Source organism: Lepisosteus platostomus, chromosome 11 (assembly GCF_059453375.1).
Source record: "Lepisosteus platostomus isolate fLepPlt1 chromosome 11, fLepPlt1.hap1, whole genome shotgun sequence".
NCBI classification, from domain to species: Eukaryota; Metazoa; Chordata; class Actinopteri; order Semionotiformes; family Lepisosteidae; genus Lepisosteus; species Lepisosteus platostomus.
Window position 1 is genome coordinate 18,961,665 of NC_142621.1, and position 16,931 is coordinate 18,978,595.

General features: G+C 39.4%; 1 protein-coding gene across 15 annotated transcripts in view; it reads right to left on the reverse strand.

Moving 5' to 3' along the window:
- Window positions 1-16,931, reverse strand: part of LOC148652126 (disabled homolog 1-like) — a 360,191-nt gene that overhangs the window by 29,443 nt on the left and 313,817 nt on the right. For 9 of the 15 annotated variants that reach the window (XM_088598756.1, XM_088598761.1, XM_088598758.1 and 6 more), the window contains 4 exons: window positions 7,575-7,706; window positions 3,594-3,713; window positions 2,659-2,697; window positions 1,315-1,380 (listed from right to left, as the gene is read on the reverse strand). In XM_088598756.1, the coding sequence (XP_088454882.1) occupies window positions 1,315-1,380; window positions 2,659-2,697; window positions 3,594-3,713; window positions 7,575-7,706 (357 nt within the window). The remainder of the gene's footprint in view (window positions 1-1,314; window positions 1,381-2,658; window positions 2,698-3,593; window positions 3,714-7,574; window positions 7,707-16,931) is intronic. The other 6 variants (XM_088598768.1, XM_088598767.1, XM_088598765.1 and 3 more) reach the window with 2 other exon arrangements.

Here is a 16,931-nt window from a genome sequence, read left to right on the forward strand (position 1 = left end):
TTTATGAAAGCAGAAACAATTTTCTTAGTTTTGTTGTTGTTTCAGGCTTATTTTTGGTGATTAATATTATTTTCACTTTTTCTAACTTATTTATATTTGTTACAATTATTTCTGCTTCTGCTTTGAAATGATTTACCTTCTTTTTTATTTAAAGATCAAATAGCATTGCTGGTGATTAACCTTCCTTTGGCTTTCATCTTCTAAAGAGGAGTTAAGCACAGTGCTACTCAGTGGCCTCGAATAAATCAGAATTAGAACACCACGAAGGTCAGCTTATTCCTTTGAGAAGGGAAATTGTAAATGCTGCACAGTGTAGTTGCAGCAAAGGACTGATTTTTACGCAGACCAACAGATAATGGTTTCCATTTGGCAATTACTGGTTTCTGAATTTTTCATCACTAATCATTAGCAATCCAGATTTATAATCTCTTTGCTTGCACAGTTGAAAGAATTTAACATATTTTCTCAAGACATTTCTGAAGTAAGTTTTTTAGGTGCAAGAATCAAGTGAATTTCTTCACCCTGCCTTCAGTGATACAAAAGAAAGCAGAGAATGATTTTGACTAATAAAAATATTTTTTCCAGTCCTCTCTCCAATACTAAAAGCAATCATTCTCACTATGTTAAACTAGGCTGTATGCCTTCACGAAATTATTCCTAACAATAATTGGTAAATATTGCTACTGCTATGGAGGTCCCAAACCAGCAGAATACGTAGCTCGTAGAGAATAAATAACTGAGTGCTTTCAAATCAATGTCTAGGATTCACAGTTCTATCAATCAAGCTTAATGTGTGTCTAAGTATTTTATTTTGCAGTTTGGATCAAATCAAGCCTTATGCTCTGTGTTAATCTAAGAGGCTATTTTTGTAGAAAAAAAAACATATTAAAATAAGTATCTAATACAAAAAAATAATCACTGAAAAATATCTGAAGATGACCGGGATGGAAGATGGAATATTGACTTCCACCAAACAGTGAATGTGTCATACATCATTTCATGCAGTTTGGAACTTGTTTGGAACCAACTTGTAAAAGATGGGCCGATCACTAGGTGATTTTCTATTTTCTATATAGCCTAATCTGGACAAAACTAAATAGAAACACCTGTTCCTAATTATTTTGCTGCAAATATGGAGATATTTCCAAGCTTTTATGAGAGTTGGATTTGGTGAAGAGATTAGATGTCTCCTGCTACCTGAGACCATGTGAGAAATAGAGTCCCTCTTGCTTAGTTTTAAAAATACAAGCCTCCTGCCTTGAAGGTCCAGCTGTCAGATAGGGCAGCATTGATTCAGAAGGGAGGTTTTAGTACCTGATAAATGTTCTCCTCTGACTGGGGCTCACGGATGGGCTCGTGTCCAGCCTCAAACACAATATACTATAACATCGGCAGCACAACGGGAGAAGGCAGAAAGAAAAACAGTGGGAAAGCACAAAGTGATTGGTAAACAAGATCAATACAAGCATGGCCCAAGCAGTTACACTCAATCATCTGGACCAGCAGCCCCATTTACAATGACACAGATCTGCACTGATTGGGGATTTGGGATTATTCTCATCCATACCAGCAATGTCATGGGACATTTTTTTTAAAAGAACTGCATTCCTTCTCAAATGCCACTATTTATGCAATTATGCAATTCATTCAGTTAATATTATTATCATATAACATTGTACAAAATTGGAGATGTTTTTGGTAGTGATGAATGTTTTGTAATCAAATTGTGAAATGCACATTATCAGCTATAATGCTTATATTGTAGGTACTTGTAAATTCAAGTAAAGAAAAATCAAGAAACAATCAAATAGAAGCTGCCATTCCTGCCCTTCTCTGTGAACTACAATGACTTGATTCAGCTGTTTCTGAAAGCAGACAGAGCAGACAAAATCCTCTTTTCTCATGATCTTTACAGCCCCACATGGAAGAGAAATTTTGGCTAAGTCAAACTCAGCTCAGCCCGTTGATGGTTTGCAATTCTGATTAAAAAAACACTGAACCACTGAACCAATTTTGATAATTTCTTCACACACTTTATTTTGTGTTTGGTACTTGTGTATGTGAGTTATGTTCACTAACATACACAGATATAATTGAAATTTTAAAAGTATTTCTCTGTTATGTAGGGAGTCCCTGAATTTTCTGGCCATATTAATATTTTTTTATCTGCATGCAACTACACAGGACATAGTTATTCTTTTTTCAGCTTATACAACGGTTAATATATTTTGCTAAAGGTATTTTGGGTCATTTGCCATATTCCAAACGTTTTGAAAAGGGTAAAGGGTTAAAGCTGTCTATATTCAGTGAGTGCTACAGAGCATTGTATTAAGTGAAGCAAGTGGAAAAAGAGGTGCAATCAAACCAGGCCAGACCTTCAAATCAACCAGAAAAAAACTGTGTAACACTGCACTGGTAAAAAAACTAAAATGGTTAAACACAATCAATTACTGCAATGAACCACTATGTATTAAAAGTATAGGAGGGATGAAATAATATGACATTAATTTTGAAAGAGAAAAATGTAAGGGTGGAGTTTGTATGACATTAACGCCTATTACTAACAAGGGAATTTTCTACTATAAATTTAAAGCAAAGAGTCTGTATCAGATAACCTCAGAAATAAAAATCATATTCATAATTTGTATAAAAATATACCTGGTACACAGGGTCTTCTACATCTTCCTCCAAAATCGTCTTTGAAAGCATTTAAGAAGCAGAAGCAAAGATTGGACCAACAGAAAAGAGAAAAGAGGAGGGAGGATAGTGGTGGAGTAAAAATTAAGACTCAAAGGCAGGCATATCAGCAAACTCGACAGGAGCACAATAAATTTTTCAACATCTGATTATTAAAATTTCATTCTTGGAAGAAATATTCATTGCTTTTTTCCCAACTCAAGAAGCCACACTTTGACAGATTTTTGTCATTTAATTGTTAAAGCTGCCTGAAACTTATCACCCAGTGTGATCTAACTGCTAGCAGATACTATATGTTCAGGCTCAAAATAAGTAGCAATAAATGCAAAGGAGATCAATGAGCTCTATTTAATGACATGCTTAATTATGCAGAGACTGCCATTACTGCCTTTGTCTTGAAATTGTGTTTCAGATATATTTTTTAAGTTAACATACTTAACCACAGTTTATTTTTAGTCATACTTTTTAATATTTTTTATATACACCGGTTTCCAGTTCACTTTAAAAAAATGCTTACAGTGAAGAACAGATATTGTAAATGCAGTACTTGTCTTCTGTATATGCTTCTACAGAATCCTTAGAGCATCTACAGTATGTGAGAATGTGTTTGCAATGCTGTAAGCTTGAACTAAATGATTTCCTGGTGATAGAAAGCCTTACAGATGTGAGTCACCTCACTGTGTTTTTATCTGGCTGTAACTTCTTCCAGGTCAACACTTTCTTTCGAATTCTCATTTTCTATGCATTCACTAGAGATCATGGCTGACCTGTCTGTACTGACTGTACAGTATGTACATTCATAATCTATCATTTCTTAATAAAATACTCTTCCAGTCTTATTCTGTAATAAAGTGGAGATGTTGCTCATGATAAATATTGGAAACACTCAGGTTTACCTGGTAAACTGCCTGCTCACACTGTTTATCCTTCTGTGCCTTCTTCTCCATCTCTTCGCGCTGCTTTATCTCATAGATGAGTTGAAAGAGATCTCGCAGATCAAGGATTACAGGCTCAGCCTAGAGGATGAAAGGGATGCTGAGGCTGATGACTAAGTCATGTATCTCTGTATACTGTATACTTCCACATCTCAAAACTGAAAACAACAAACATTAGATTATAACAAATAAACTCCAGCAAACAAAACTAGAATGAAAATAGCCAAGGGATCAGATCAGAAGTTAATCAATTTACTCTTTTACTTATCTTTTACTTACAAAATTCATAGTAAAAAGAGATTAACTTAGGAGCTGTTTATGCATACTGTTATCCTCCAAAAACAAGTCTGTGTGGCTTCACTCGTGAAACAAACAGTGCATACACTCCTTTCAACCTGAAGTTCATCATTTCACACCTGGAGCATTTGTAGATCTGTGCTTGGCTGAAATAATGGACAATCACTGACATTTCTGAAAAGATGTACAGGTAACAAACAATAAATAGCTGTTGTTTTGTCACTGAAAGAAAGCAAAACAAAGTAGCCTATAAAACATAAATCTCTTAACATTTAAACATGACAGATCAGTTTCTATTCCCCTCTGAACCAAATGGTCTGTGGTATGAGCCTAGGATAGGTGCTCAAAGGACTCTAACATAGGGAAGGTGATATAGCTATTACCACTGGCATAGCATAGAAGGTACAAATCCAAGGTATTCAGGAGTACCATTCTATGCATGTGCATTAACTACTGATGAGTCTGTAGATGCCTATGTGTCAGCTGAACATAAGAACATGAGATCATGGTTACAAAAGAGAAGGAGCCATTTGGCCCATCTAGCGTGTGTAGTAGTTAGCAGCAAAGTGATCCAAGGAACTTTTTCCAAGAGCATCTAAAAATAAAATAAGGTAAAGGCTTCAGAAAAACAGCTTGATTATCCTACATCTTTTCACCCTATCTGGGTAAAAAAGTGCCTCCTGTTTTCATGTTACAAACCAGTCCTGTGGATGTCTAAGGAAGGGGGAAGATCAGATCAAGAAAAGGGAGGCATTCAATGCCTGTTGGAATTAGTAGTTTGATTTTTTTTTTCAATGCTCTGTCAACAATACTATACTGAAAGTATACTGAATTCCATCTCACAATATTAAATTAGAGATGAGTCTGGAGCTGTACCAACAAAGCTCCAAAGTCATTTTTAAATCAGGGTGGATTAACACAACACCTTCTGATTCTTGTCATACAGATCTTGAATTAAGAGAAAATCAACAATGCCACAACTATGACAATCTTCAAAAAAGTCATACAGGGGGATCTCTGCAAGCTTATTGTGGGTAAGCTCATTACGAGAGTTGTCCTTGGCTATTGCATTCCCCTTGCTGAACAATTTGTTCTAGAATCACGAGTGGATTAAGACCCTCAAGAGGCACAGTGAACATCATGTCATAATCCATCAATTACTTGAAAAACATTTAACCTATTTAACCTCCAATGCCTTTGGTCAAGTTTAATTTTCTTGCAAATGTCATGATGTATACCATTGCAATATTAACTACATGTTAAAACATACACTCTCATTTGCATATTTAATCTGGTATGATGAATCCAATTACCATGTTTCTGAAAAGGTTGTTGGAAATGAAAGCTCTCTACCGAGATGCAACACTTGCATAACTGGCAAAAATTATGATTATGAACTTTAAACCAAGAGCAAACAGTACAGACATTACAAATAACACATGGGCACATCTGTTTGGCTTGTGTCAGACTTCCTAAAGCTCATGTCAAAACAAAACTGAAGCAACATTACATGACTCACAAGCCCCATACAAATTCAGCCAGTGTTCTTACCTAGAGAACCATATGTTCTCAGTGGAAATGAAGCACTGTGGTCAAAATGCTGTCATGTATCCATATTTTAAATAATGAACAGCCCTTCATACTGTTTTCCCATAATGAATTAGTCCCCATCCTCCTTCACAAGAGGAGTTAGATATGCATGCTCAATGCTCCCTGCTATGCGTGGACTCTGAAGAGACAGTGCTTACATGACTTTCTCATTACTACAAAAAATAACACCATAAAATTAATTAATTCTACTTGTTTTCTTCCTATAGTCCATCCACATAGTTTTATCATGGATGCTATAAAACGGATTCATTTACAGTATAGATACCTAAAGGATCTTTGAATGCTTAGTACTTTAATCACATCAGATTGATATCAGTTGATGTTGTGGTTTTAATTTATTTATAACCCAGGTGTTATTGAATCTGTACTGAATGCACTGAGTGTACTGAGTGTATTGAATCAGTTTACTTCAATCTTTATTTATTTTCCCGTAAAAAATTCTCCCTCAATAAAATTCTACTCCATGCTTGACTCAGAGTTTGAAAGGGATGGACGCCTAATTATTATTAATTTATTAATGAGTGAAATCACAGAAAACAGAGAACTGGAGCAAACAATAAAAGAAAACAGAAAGTATATTGGGTTTGAATTAATTTAGTAATATACAAATAATTTATTTTTCTTTTTTGACTACACAACCCTTTATGGAGTTAAATATACTGATGGAAAAAAGAAACGCAACACCTTCTCCTCCACACTCTGGCCCTCTCGTCTGCGTGGAACAGGCTGAAGAATGACTCATCCGTGAAGAGAACCTGATGCCACTGCTGACGAGTCCATCGCAGCCTCTCTCTGGCCCAAGCCAGTTGGGTGTGACATCTAGGAGGTGTGAGCAGAGGGCCTCTGACAGGTCGCCTTGCTCTAAGGCCAGCAGTTTGGAGCCTCACTGTCCTGTCATTGATGTGGGCAGTTTCAGCAGCAGTACTTGTGGCAGATCTGAAATAATCTCTCTGATGGACGAGTCTGATGTGTCAGTCCTGCTCCAGTGTGGTCACTCGAGGGTGACCAGATCTTAGATCTGTCCTGCTGGTCTGCCTAAACCCTCTCTGCAGTTGGGACACAGTGGAGCAGCATACTCCATAGTGTCTGGCAACGCTGGCACATGACATGCCTGCCTGCAGCATGCCAGTGGTCCTCTCCCTTGCTTGTGGTGATATTCGAGGCATTATGGAATGCACAGAAAACTGGCTGAAAGTGAGACCTTTTTCTTGCAGTGACCTAAGCTTTGAATTAAGGCCATTTGAAAGGTGACTTGATCAGGCATTGTTTCACCTGGACCTCATTGGGTAAAAGTGCACCTAACAAGCTTTTGTGTGATTGGCAAGTTGCAATGCTTCACTGCACAAGCTGTATTGCTGGTCAGAGGGCTTAAAACAAATTGACACCTTTTTGTGAAAGCACATAAGTGTAACGAATCCAAGTGATGAAGTATGAGGATCCTTTGCAGACGAAGGAGAATGTAGGGGCTGTAACATGTGTCCAATCCAAATCAATAGGTGAGTCCGTAGTCAAGAGCAAAGGTAGTTCAAAAAGCCGAATGAGGTATACCAAGAGAGGTTTAACAAAAGGCGAGATAGGAGCTCTCTAGTAGAGGAATCAATACCGAGCAGCGAGTAGCGAGTTTAGAGGGTTTAAATAGAGCTGCGTGCAGCACAGTACAGCGGGTGGTGATGGTTTAACAAGTGTGGTGACACTTTTTATGATTAGTCCGTTGCTGGAACTGGTTAGCTCATCTGTGGGTCGATCTCTGCTGGCTGGTGCTTGTGACAATAAGCTACAACTAGAGTATTCTCACTCCAGAAAATGTTGCATTTCTTTTTTCCCTCAATATATTTAAACCACTGTGGATCTTAATCTGAAGGGGTTTATGTGTTTGATTAAAACGATAAGCAAACATACTAAAACTATGGTATCCAGTTTCTGATAAAGATCTAAAGAAAACAGGTTCTGAAGCTTAACATTTAAGAGTTTTATATTGAATAACTGTGCAATGCTCTAATCCGGTGTGTCTGCTCATCAGGCCACTGTACTCACTGACTGTGCTGTCTTGATGGCCACAAATCGGTGGTTTCCCTCCTTCCCACACACATAACCAAAGGCTCGGTGATCTGTGATGTCCTTGGCAATGTATGAGATTTCATGGACTGCGTGGTGATGCTGAAGGACCTGCAACCAAGAAGCAGTAACATGATTAAAGAAAGCTTCAGGAAGGGGCACAACTGACTAATTTACATTAAAGGCTGGGATACAATTGGCCTTCAGACATACAGTATGTGCTGTGTTACATTAAAGACCTAAAGCTACTGTACACTAGCAGATTGACAGACACAGCATTTTATTGAAACAACATGGATGCTATCATAAATAGGTTAGTAAGCAGCTTAAGCGGTGCAGTATACAGTACCTCCACGCAGAACAGACAAGATCAAATAATGGAATCAGTGCACTATCAACTAAATCATAAGTATAGGTACTGCAAATTTATAAACTCTAAGCATGCTCCTATATCCCATTTAAGAATCTGCAATTAAAAAATGAAAAAGAAATAGAAATAGTTAATTTACAATATTTTAAATTTCTACAGATATCACTCTTAATTAGTACTTAATGCTCTGTTTACAATATACTAAGATTAAATAATTTAAATCCACTGATAACGATTAAATATGCAACAAACACTATGTTCCAATATTCATTTTTTGCATTTTCAATACTTCTTAGTATATATTAGATTTGTAAAACTGTGTGGAAAAGCACAACATTCTTCATGATAATACCTAGAGAATCACATGCTCTCAGTGAAAATGAAGCACTGTGGTTAAAATGCTGTCATGTATCCATATTTTAATTAATGAACAGCCCTTCATACTGTTTTCCCATAAGAAATTAGTCTCCATTCTCCTTCACAAGAGGAGTTAGATACAGTATGCATGCTCAATGCTCCCTGCTATGCGTGGACTCTGGAGAGACAGTTCAGGACTCCTTTCAACAAAACATTCAAGCTATGTGGCAAAATTATTGCTGATTATATTTGCGTCTAAATGATTGTACAGTAGTACAGTAGTACTATATATAAATGAGGTGCTTAATTTCCGTTCGGCTAGTAAAAATATTGTACCAGCTGGGGTAGAAATGCAAGAAGTTTATTTGAACTCCACTTTAATCACTACATCATAAGAACACAAGAATGACCTAGAGCTTATCTGCAATTGCACTTGATAATTTAGGAGTTCTCCAGTGTGATCCATCATTACAGGGCTCCATTGCTGGCCCAGTCAGCAAGTGGTTCAGAGCAGGACCACATACTGCATATTCTTATAGCTCTGCTGTATTTTGACACCATTTGCCAGCAGCCAGTCTCTTTGTTAAAGCCACAACAACTTTCATCTGCAGAGATGATAAAAACAAAATCACTTGCTACCTTTTTCTTGCAGATGCAGTAGCAACATTAACATTTCTGCCCTGTAGCTCTATTCTGTGCAAAACTAAATAGTACAAAAAGTGATCTGAAATCAAGATAGGTAGATAAAAATAATGTTTTATTAATTTCTACCTTGTAGACTGAGCTTTGATTCCATAAAAACATTTGTTTGCAAAAAAATTAACAAAGTCTTGAAATAAAAACATTTAAAATTTTAAAAAATTGCATTCCCTTGTCCCTGTCAGAGGATGTCTTATTTATAACTTTCTCTGTTGGATCTTTGCATTGGATATAAACTGGGATGTACAGAAAATGCTATGTTATTCTCCTGTCCCTGGGGGATTCAAGACCTGTTTATCACCATGCAAAAGAAAAGGAAGTTCTGCATTCTTCTCCTGACACTACAAACGTCTTATGAGAGAGAGGATTCACTTAATCTGTTTAGCAGCACACACCTAATGGCTTGGCCTGGTCAACACTGAGCTTAAAGGCTGGGATTCTATTGGCCTCCAGACATACAGTATGTGCTGTGTTACATAAAAAACCTAAAGCTCCACTAGCAGAATGACAGATACACCATTTTATCAATACAACATGGAATTTATTGGCCTTCAGAGCTGGAAGAAGTCCAAAGAAAACTATTAAAACTAAGAAAATTAAGACATCCACTGCTATAAATGGTATTTGTGGACCACTAGGTGACACTCCTCTCTCTGGACCAGAATTTCCAAACCAATGCCACAGAATAGTGGAAAGAGGACACTGTGCAGCAGGGGGTGTCATCCTTCATGCCATTTTCAAAATACAGGTGCTGAGACTAACATTCATTTGTGGTAAATGTGTAAATATACAGTATGCACTAATCTGGTACATTACTACATTTTCATTTAGGTACAGTATATCTGTTATATAAATACAAATGTCAACAAAATATTAAATTTCCATAACTCATCACTCACAGGTATATCTTCTTTTAAGAGCAATTGAACCCTCTCCCCCTTGTGTTTCTCACTCAATGCATAACAAGCCAGAATCAAGGCAGAGATCTAACAGGTACAAAAGTGAATTCATACTGTATGCTTCCAATACCTCACTGCAAGCATGTCATAAAGAGCAAATCCTCTTACATTTGCAAAGTTTATTTTTAATGCTATTGCTATCCATTTGATGCTTTTACCGCTCTTCTGTTTGCATAATGGATATCCAAATCTAGAATGGACCAGCAGAATTTGTGATAATTGAAAAACTTGAAATATAGATACAAATGAAAAAAAAGTTTTAGATTTTAGTGAGAATACAAGTACAGTATATTTATAAGCATTAAAAATACGAGAAAACAAAAAAAGAAGTTAGCCACTTTGAACTTTGTTATTTGTTCCACTACTATACATTTCACTGAGAAATGTGACATGTCTGACTGAGATAAGCGAAGTAGTAAACATTCTGAATTGAGTAATATGCTGTAAACCCACAGCAAGTCCTATATATATTCCTAAAATTAAGTTTTGAACTATTCAATTCATAGGTATCGTTTGTGCAGCAAGACGAAGGATTATACAACTGTCTGGAGACAGGAAATAAACCTTTCAAATAAACTGGTAGTATAGTATTATTTGCCTTTCATTGTGTCACATTTTTTTTCTTTTGCCAAGGAGAAAGATAATTACTGAATTCCTCTATAAAAAATAAAAATTATGCTTCCTGTGTGTGTGATAGAATGGCTGTAAAGCCACTTTCTTTACGTACAAATAATAATGCTAAATTTTCTAAAAAAATGCAGTAGTCTACTACATGTACATCAATAAAGAGAGGCCAATCAGGAGGTGTGAAGTCAGCTAGCATCACACCTCACACCTGAAGAAGGCTCCACGGCCAAAACGTTGTGTTTTCTTTCTTCTTTTTTTCAGCATGGAATAAACCTATTACTTGTTCCTTTGCAGCCTACGCATGCTGACGCAGCTACCCACCTGAACTAGTATCACACCTTCCCCGTTCTCTTAACAACAGACTACTTTTCTTCTAAATTCTCTCTATTCATTGTAGGTTTCATTTCACACTTCTCTTCACCTATCCTGGCTTCACACCTCCTGATTGGCCTCTCTTTCTGTCCCCTGCTCCTGCCCCTCGCTCCTCCTCTCTCCAAGCTTTTGTTCTCCCGCTACATTACCTTTGCTTACTGCCCTGTCTTTCTCACACCTGAAGAAGGCTCCACGGCCGAAACGTTGTGTTTTCTTTCTTCTCTTTTCAGCATGGAATAAACCTATTACTTGTTCCTTTGCATCAATAAAGAGAGGTCACTTTTCTATGCAGCACAGACTCTACCTCTGAGGAACTGATTGGTAATAATAATTTCTTATGAAGCCATAATTATTTATGGTGTGCATCTTTTTAGAAAGTCCTTACAATGGGTTATTACAATTTCAAATAGTGTTCTGTAAACTGCTGTCCCATCTGTGTGGTTAGTAAATGTCTTGCCTGTTAGTGACAGCTTACGTAGTTCTAAAGATCTTGCATTAATTATAAAGGCCTAAGGAACAACAGAGAGGTAACTTCCTGCTTAAATTCAAAGTCAAAAAAAGTGTGCCATGAAAAAGCAAGCTGGCTATTAGAAAATCATGGTAAATGAGGTTGGGGTGGAAACAGGGCACTGCTTCTCACTGTCTACAAGAGCAATAGGCAAACCATGTTCCCTCAACACTGATGACAAAATACCAGCTTATCGTCAGCTGTGACTGAAAATAGCCTTTCCTGCATTTGTGCAACTGTGATTCACACTAGTTGAGACAAGGAAAAGGCCTTCAATTAGTATATTGCACTGGGAAATGCAATTTCATTTCTGTTATAACAGTCTTGGGTCACGCTATAAATATTTTCTAAAAGACATCCTGCTTTTTTTTATAGATGGTGAATGGATAGTGTCCATTTCAAACCTTTCAATGTCAGCTCGGTAACCTAATTTGTGGCATGTTGAAAAGTCTCTGCTTATAAAACCTTATAGAGTGCCTGAATGAAGAAAACAGATCGCACTGCTCAGAAAAGAAGTTGCCAGTCTTGTTTTAAAATGCAGACTGGGATATTAATCCAGCTTCTGAGCTATTCAAGGCCGAGTGATTGCCAGTGCCAGATGTGTACGAAGACTAAAACGTAAAAAAATATACACCAGGGACAGAGATCTCCAAGATATGCCTGTCAAGAAAAAGACAATATATCTTGTCACACAGGATAATAATGAATACTAGTGTGATCCTACAATCTCTATTTGAAAAAGAAAGGATGGTTCCCCTGGGTTTTTGCCATCAATACAGAAATAGTGATATTCAAATATGTTTAAATAAGCAGAACATTTAGTGATATAAAAAAGACTGGCACTAACTTCCAAGGGAGATCTATAAATCATTAGTGTGTTAAATACCTCTGCTTTGATTCTCAACAACATGTAGGTATGGATCAATCTACCTTATTTCACTCAATCCTGAGAATAGTTCCAAATCATTAGACCTAAACTAAAAGTAATTCTTAAGAGTCTTTTTTAAAGAGGATCTTTGACTCGAAGGTATTCATTTGTTGGTACTAATCCAACTGCTAATTATTTCATTCCTCACAAATGCAACAACGAGCTCCCCTTGTGCACATCGGAAGCAAAAACATAAAAAATAGAACTGAATTTAACATGAAACAATGAAGCTTACAGTATAAGAGATCTAAATATTTTTTTGTTCCCTTTTCTCTTTTTTATTAATCCACAGTCAGACAATGGAACTGTCTAGTAAAACACACAAATCTGAGCTCCTTAAGACAGGCTTGTCACCCTTTCACTTGGTGAGAACTGCAGGCCTTTATCCTGTAATGGATTGGTTTGAGCAGTTCATCACTCCCCTAGGGATACACATTCTTCAGGACCTGGTTACCATGCATTACAGCTAACACAAAAAGAAAGGAAGGCTTGCACATGCTTATAGCTGTCACGATCGCTACTCCTCCTCTTAAGGGAGCTCCAGCCCTTCCTTGTTTAGCCCCATTACCTGCACCTGCTTCTTATTTCTGTTCTCCCTTAAAAGCCAGACGCATCGGGGGTTCCTCATTGAATTCCGCTTCGTGAGAGCCCGGGTCCTGCTGTGTCTGGCTCCGTTATGCTTTTAACCTTCTGTTCCTGATTCCCCTCCCTTCGCCGGTCCCGACTCGGTTCATGGTTTTAATCACCTGGATTGATCTCCTGGCCTTGGAGTTTGCTTCTGTCTTGGATTACCCGTTTGGATTTTTTTATGTAATGATTAATGTTCAAACGAATAAAGAACACCTTCTTGGATTTAGAACCATCACTTCAGTTCATTTTCAGATCTACCACTGTCTTAATGCTCTCATACAGTATGTGTTCTCTTCACATACAGTATAGCAACTGGCAATACATATGTTCCACTGAATAGCACATGCATTTTAACAACGTGGTCGAAAAACACATTCTTAGGGGGGTAAGACAAGAATTAGAAAGGGGTGTTACTCCTTCATACCCATATGCTTTGTGACATGCAGTGAAATGAGAAAGCAGGGAAGATTTTAAGTATTCGATATGTGTATCACATAAACAGCATGCTTCAGTTATGGGTACATCAATAGAAAACTGTCTGAAACAAAAACCTTTTGAAGCCAAAGGTTTTATGTTCTGTGTTCAGCCTACCATATGTAATTCTACAATTTGGGAAAATACAATTGCATGCAGTTCTTTTTCCTTTCACTGAAAGCTCTTCTTATGTGAGGCTAAACTGATTTTGCATTCTAGTGCATTACAGCATATTAGACAACTTGTTTTGACATTTTGAATCCAATTACCTACTGGAGAACCACACTAACATTAGTTCTCACTTAGCCCAGTTAAACCCCTTGTGATGGAGTAGGTTCTTGAGCTGTCTTTCGCTGGTGGAGGGTCGATGCTTCTAGTTGAAGCAGAGAGCCGACACATAGTCAGTTCCAAGGTGGCTCCAAAGTCCCCATAGGGGAGTCGGCTCCATAGTCTCCAAGGTGCGTTTCTTTTAGATTCTCAAAGTTGAGCTACTAGCGAGAGACCCTTGTGCACTAATTGCCAGGTATAACGGACGCCTGCTGTCTCGCAGCTGATGCCAGGGTTCCGAGGTGAACCCAGAGTAATCGTGTGAGAATGTTTTATAGGTTTTCCCAATGAGGACCCAGGTGGTGCTGATTCACATTCTCACGTGAAACTGGTTAGAGAGGGAGTAGCTGGATGATCCTCTACTGGTGTAAAGTGGAAAACCTTTTACACTGTCACACATCCGTCCCCTCAGCTTAGAGTGGTTCACCCTAAGCAGTTATATCATGTTGTCTTCATAGAGCATCTGCGTTCCCGTGGGCTGTCCCCGTTCGATGTTTCACTTCAAATCGATACGGCTGAAGGGCAAGGAGCCACTGGGTCACTCTGGCATTTTTCCTTTGTTTGCTTTCATCCAGATGAGTGGGGCGTGGTCGGTTACTAAAGTTAATTCCCTGCCCAGCAGATAGTATCACAACAATTCAACACCCCATTTCATGGCCAGACACTCTTTCTCTACAACGGCATATCTTTGCTCCTTCGGTAGTAATTTCCTGCTCAGGAACATGACTGGATGTTCCACTCCATCAATTTCCTGAGACGGGACAGTGCCAATCCCCCTTTTTGAAGTGTCTGTAGTAGGAACTGTTTCTTAAAATCTGGCACCATAAGGACAGGTTCCTGACAGAGGCCATCCTTGAGTTCGGCAAAGGCTCTGGCTGTTCACCACACCGCCTTTGGAGCCGAAGTCCATGTCAGCTCCGTGAGGGGGGCAGCCCATTTAGCCAGCTGGGGAATAATGCGCCGGTAATAACTGAGTAAGCCGAGAAAAGACTTCACCTGCGTCTTTATCTTAGGGACTGTCCAGTCTCGAATAGCCTGGATCTTATCCAGATGAGGCCGTGTTGGTCCTTTGCCCACCACATAGCTGAGGTATTTCACTGAGGCGAACCCAAATCTGCTCTTTTTAGGGTTGATTCGGAGTCCTTCTTCTTCTAGCGAGCAGAGGAAAGCCTGGAAATGGTCTAAATGTGAAGACCATCACTAGGTTGTCCAGGTATGCAGTGGCGTACTAAAGGTGGGGCCTCAACAGCTGGTCCATTAGATGCTGAAAATTTGCTGGAGCTCCGTGGAGACTGAAAGGAAACACCTTATACTGATAGAGCCCTGAAGGTGTTGAAAATGCGGTTTAAGGTTTCGCTGCGGCTGTCGGGGGAATCTGCCATATAGCCCTTAGTCAGACCTAGCGTCATGATGAACTTGGCTTTCCCCAATTTCTCCAGGAGCTCAACAATCTGAGGCATTGGATAGGCATCAAATTGAGAGACTTTGTTCAGCCTTCTAAAGTCGTTGCAAACAATCTTCAATGTCATCCAGCTCCAGCTTACTCTGAATTTCCTTTTGGATTTCCTCACACTTTGCTTCGGGTATCCAGTAGTGAGGTATCCTGAGCACGACTCCAGGGGGCATCTCGATGTGATGTCGAATGAGGGTCATTTGTCCTGGTAGGTTGGAGAAGAGATTCTGACTTAACAGAATGCGGGTTTCCTCTGTTTGGCTTAGGGAAAGTTGTGGAGAGAGTGTTACAGTTTCCCAGGCTGAAGCGGTTTAGGCACAGGACTGTGAGGCAGGCGCACCATCCTCCATGGGGTTTTCACACCACAGTTTCAGGAGATTGACATGATAAATCCTTTCCTTCTTTTTGTGGTCCGGGTGATAGATCTTATAGGTCACCAGGCCAGTTCATTCACGTACTTCATATGGACCGTGCCAGCGTGCGTAAAGCTTGCACTCCAGTGCAGGCAGGAGTAGCATTACACGGTCACCAGGCTGAAAGGTCCGAAGCTGACGCTGCAATCATAATACATTTTCTGTCTGTCCTGTTCTACTCTCAGGAGTTGTTCCACTATCGGTTTTAACTGGGACAGCCTCTCCTGAAACTTGTTCACGTAATCTAGGATGTTGGTAGAAGTAAGGCGTTGTGCCTCTCAGGACTCTCGGGCAATGTCGAGGATTCCCCGGGGCTGCCTCCCATAACGTAACTCGAACGGGGAGAACCCCGCCGAGGCTTGTGGCACTTCCCTGATAACCAACCGAATGAGAATCCTTCTTCAGCATCTGTTAAAAGTTTCTCCCTAGAATTAGGGGGTGTGGCAGCCCCAGTACAATGCCAGCCTGAATATTAATTCCCTGAGATTGTAGGCGGATTCGCAGACAAGCTGTGGGGTAGCACTTTTGTCCCCCATGGATGGAGCCTATGGTAATCCGCTGATGCTCCTCAATCTAATGAAGCATAACAAACCCGGGGATACCAGACAAAGAGCACTTCCCGAGTCCACCAGGGCATGCAGGGTCTACCCGTTTAGATGTACTGTTTTAACCAGAGGGACTAGGTCCATGAGCAAGCAACCTCCCGGAGTCTCATTTATGGAGGCATGAACGATGTTGCAGTCCATCTTCATGTCCTCCAAGGGGCACTGGTCGGCCTCATGTCCAAGCAGCATTTGGAACACTTGGGAGACCCATGAGCTCCCCCTGCAGTCCTGCTCAGGAACAAAATGGCTAAACGGGGCTTGGGGTGGACTCCGCGGCTGCTTTTAGCTTCCGCCCTCTTCTCATTCAGGCGAGCTCCCAGAGGGGTAGTAGAGACGCTTTCCTTGGTGATGTTCAATGCTGCAATATGTCTCTCCAGAGTGGCCACGAAATCATGGGGGTCGTATTGTGCAACTGACTGCCGTATCTCTGGGGGTAATTGCCAGAGGTATGTATCCAGGATGATGCGTTCCACTATCTTGAGTGAGGGTGTCAGGTTCGAGCTAATATTTCTTAGCCAAGTATATTAGATCAAACATTTGTGAGCGGGCAGAGACTTGAAGAATATATTACCATTCGTGGAACCGCTGGGCTCGGACACAAGTTGTGGCCCCTT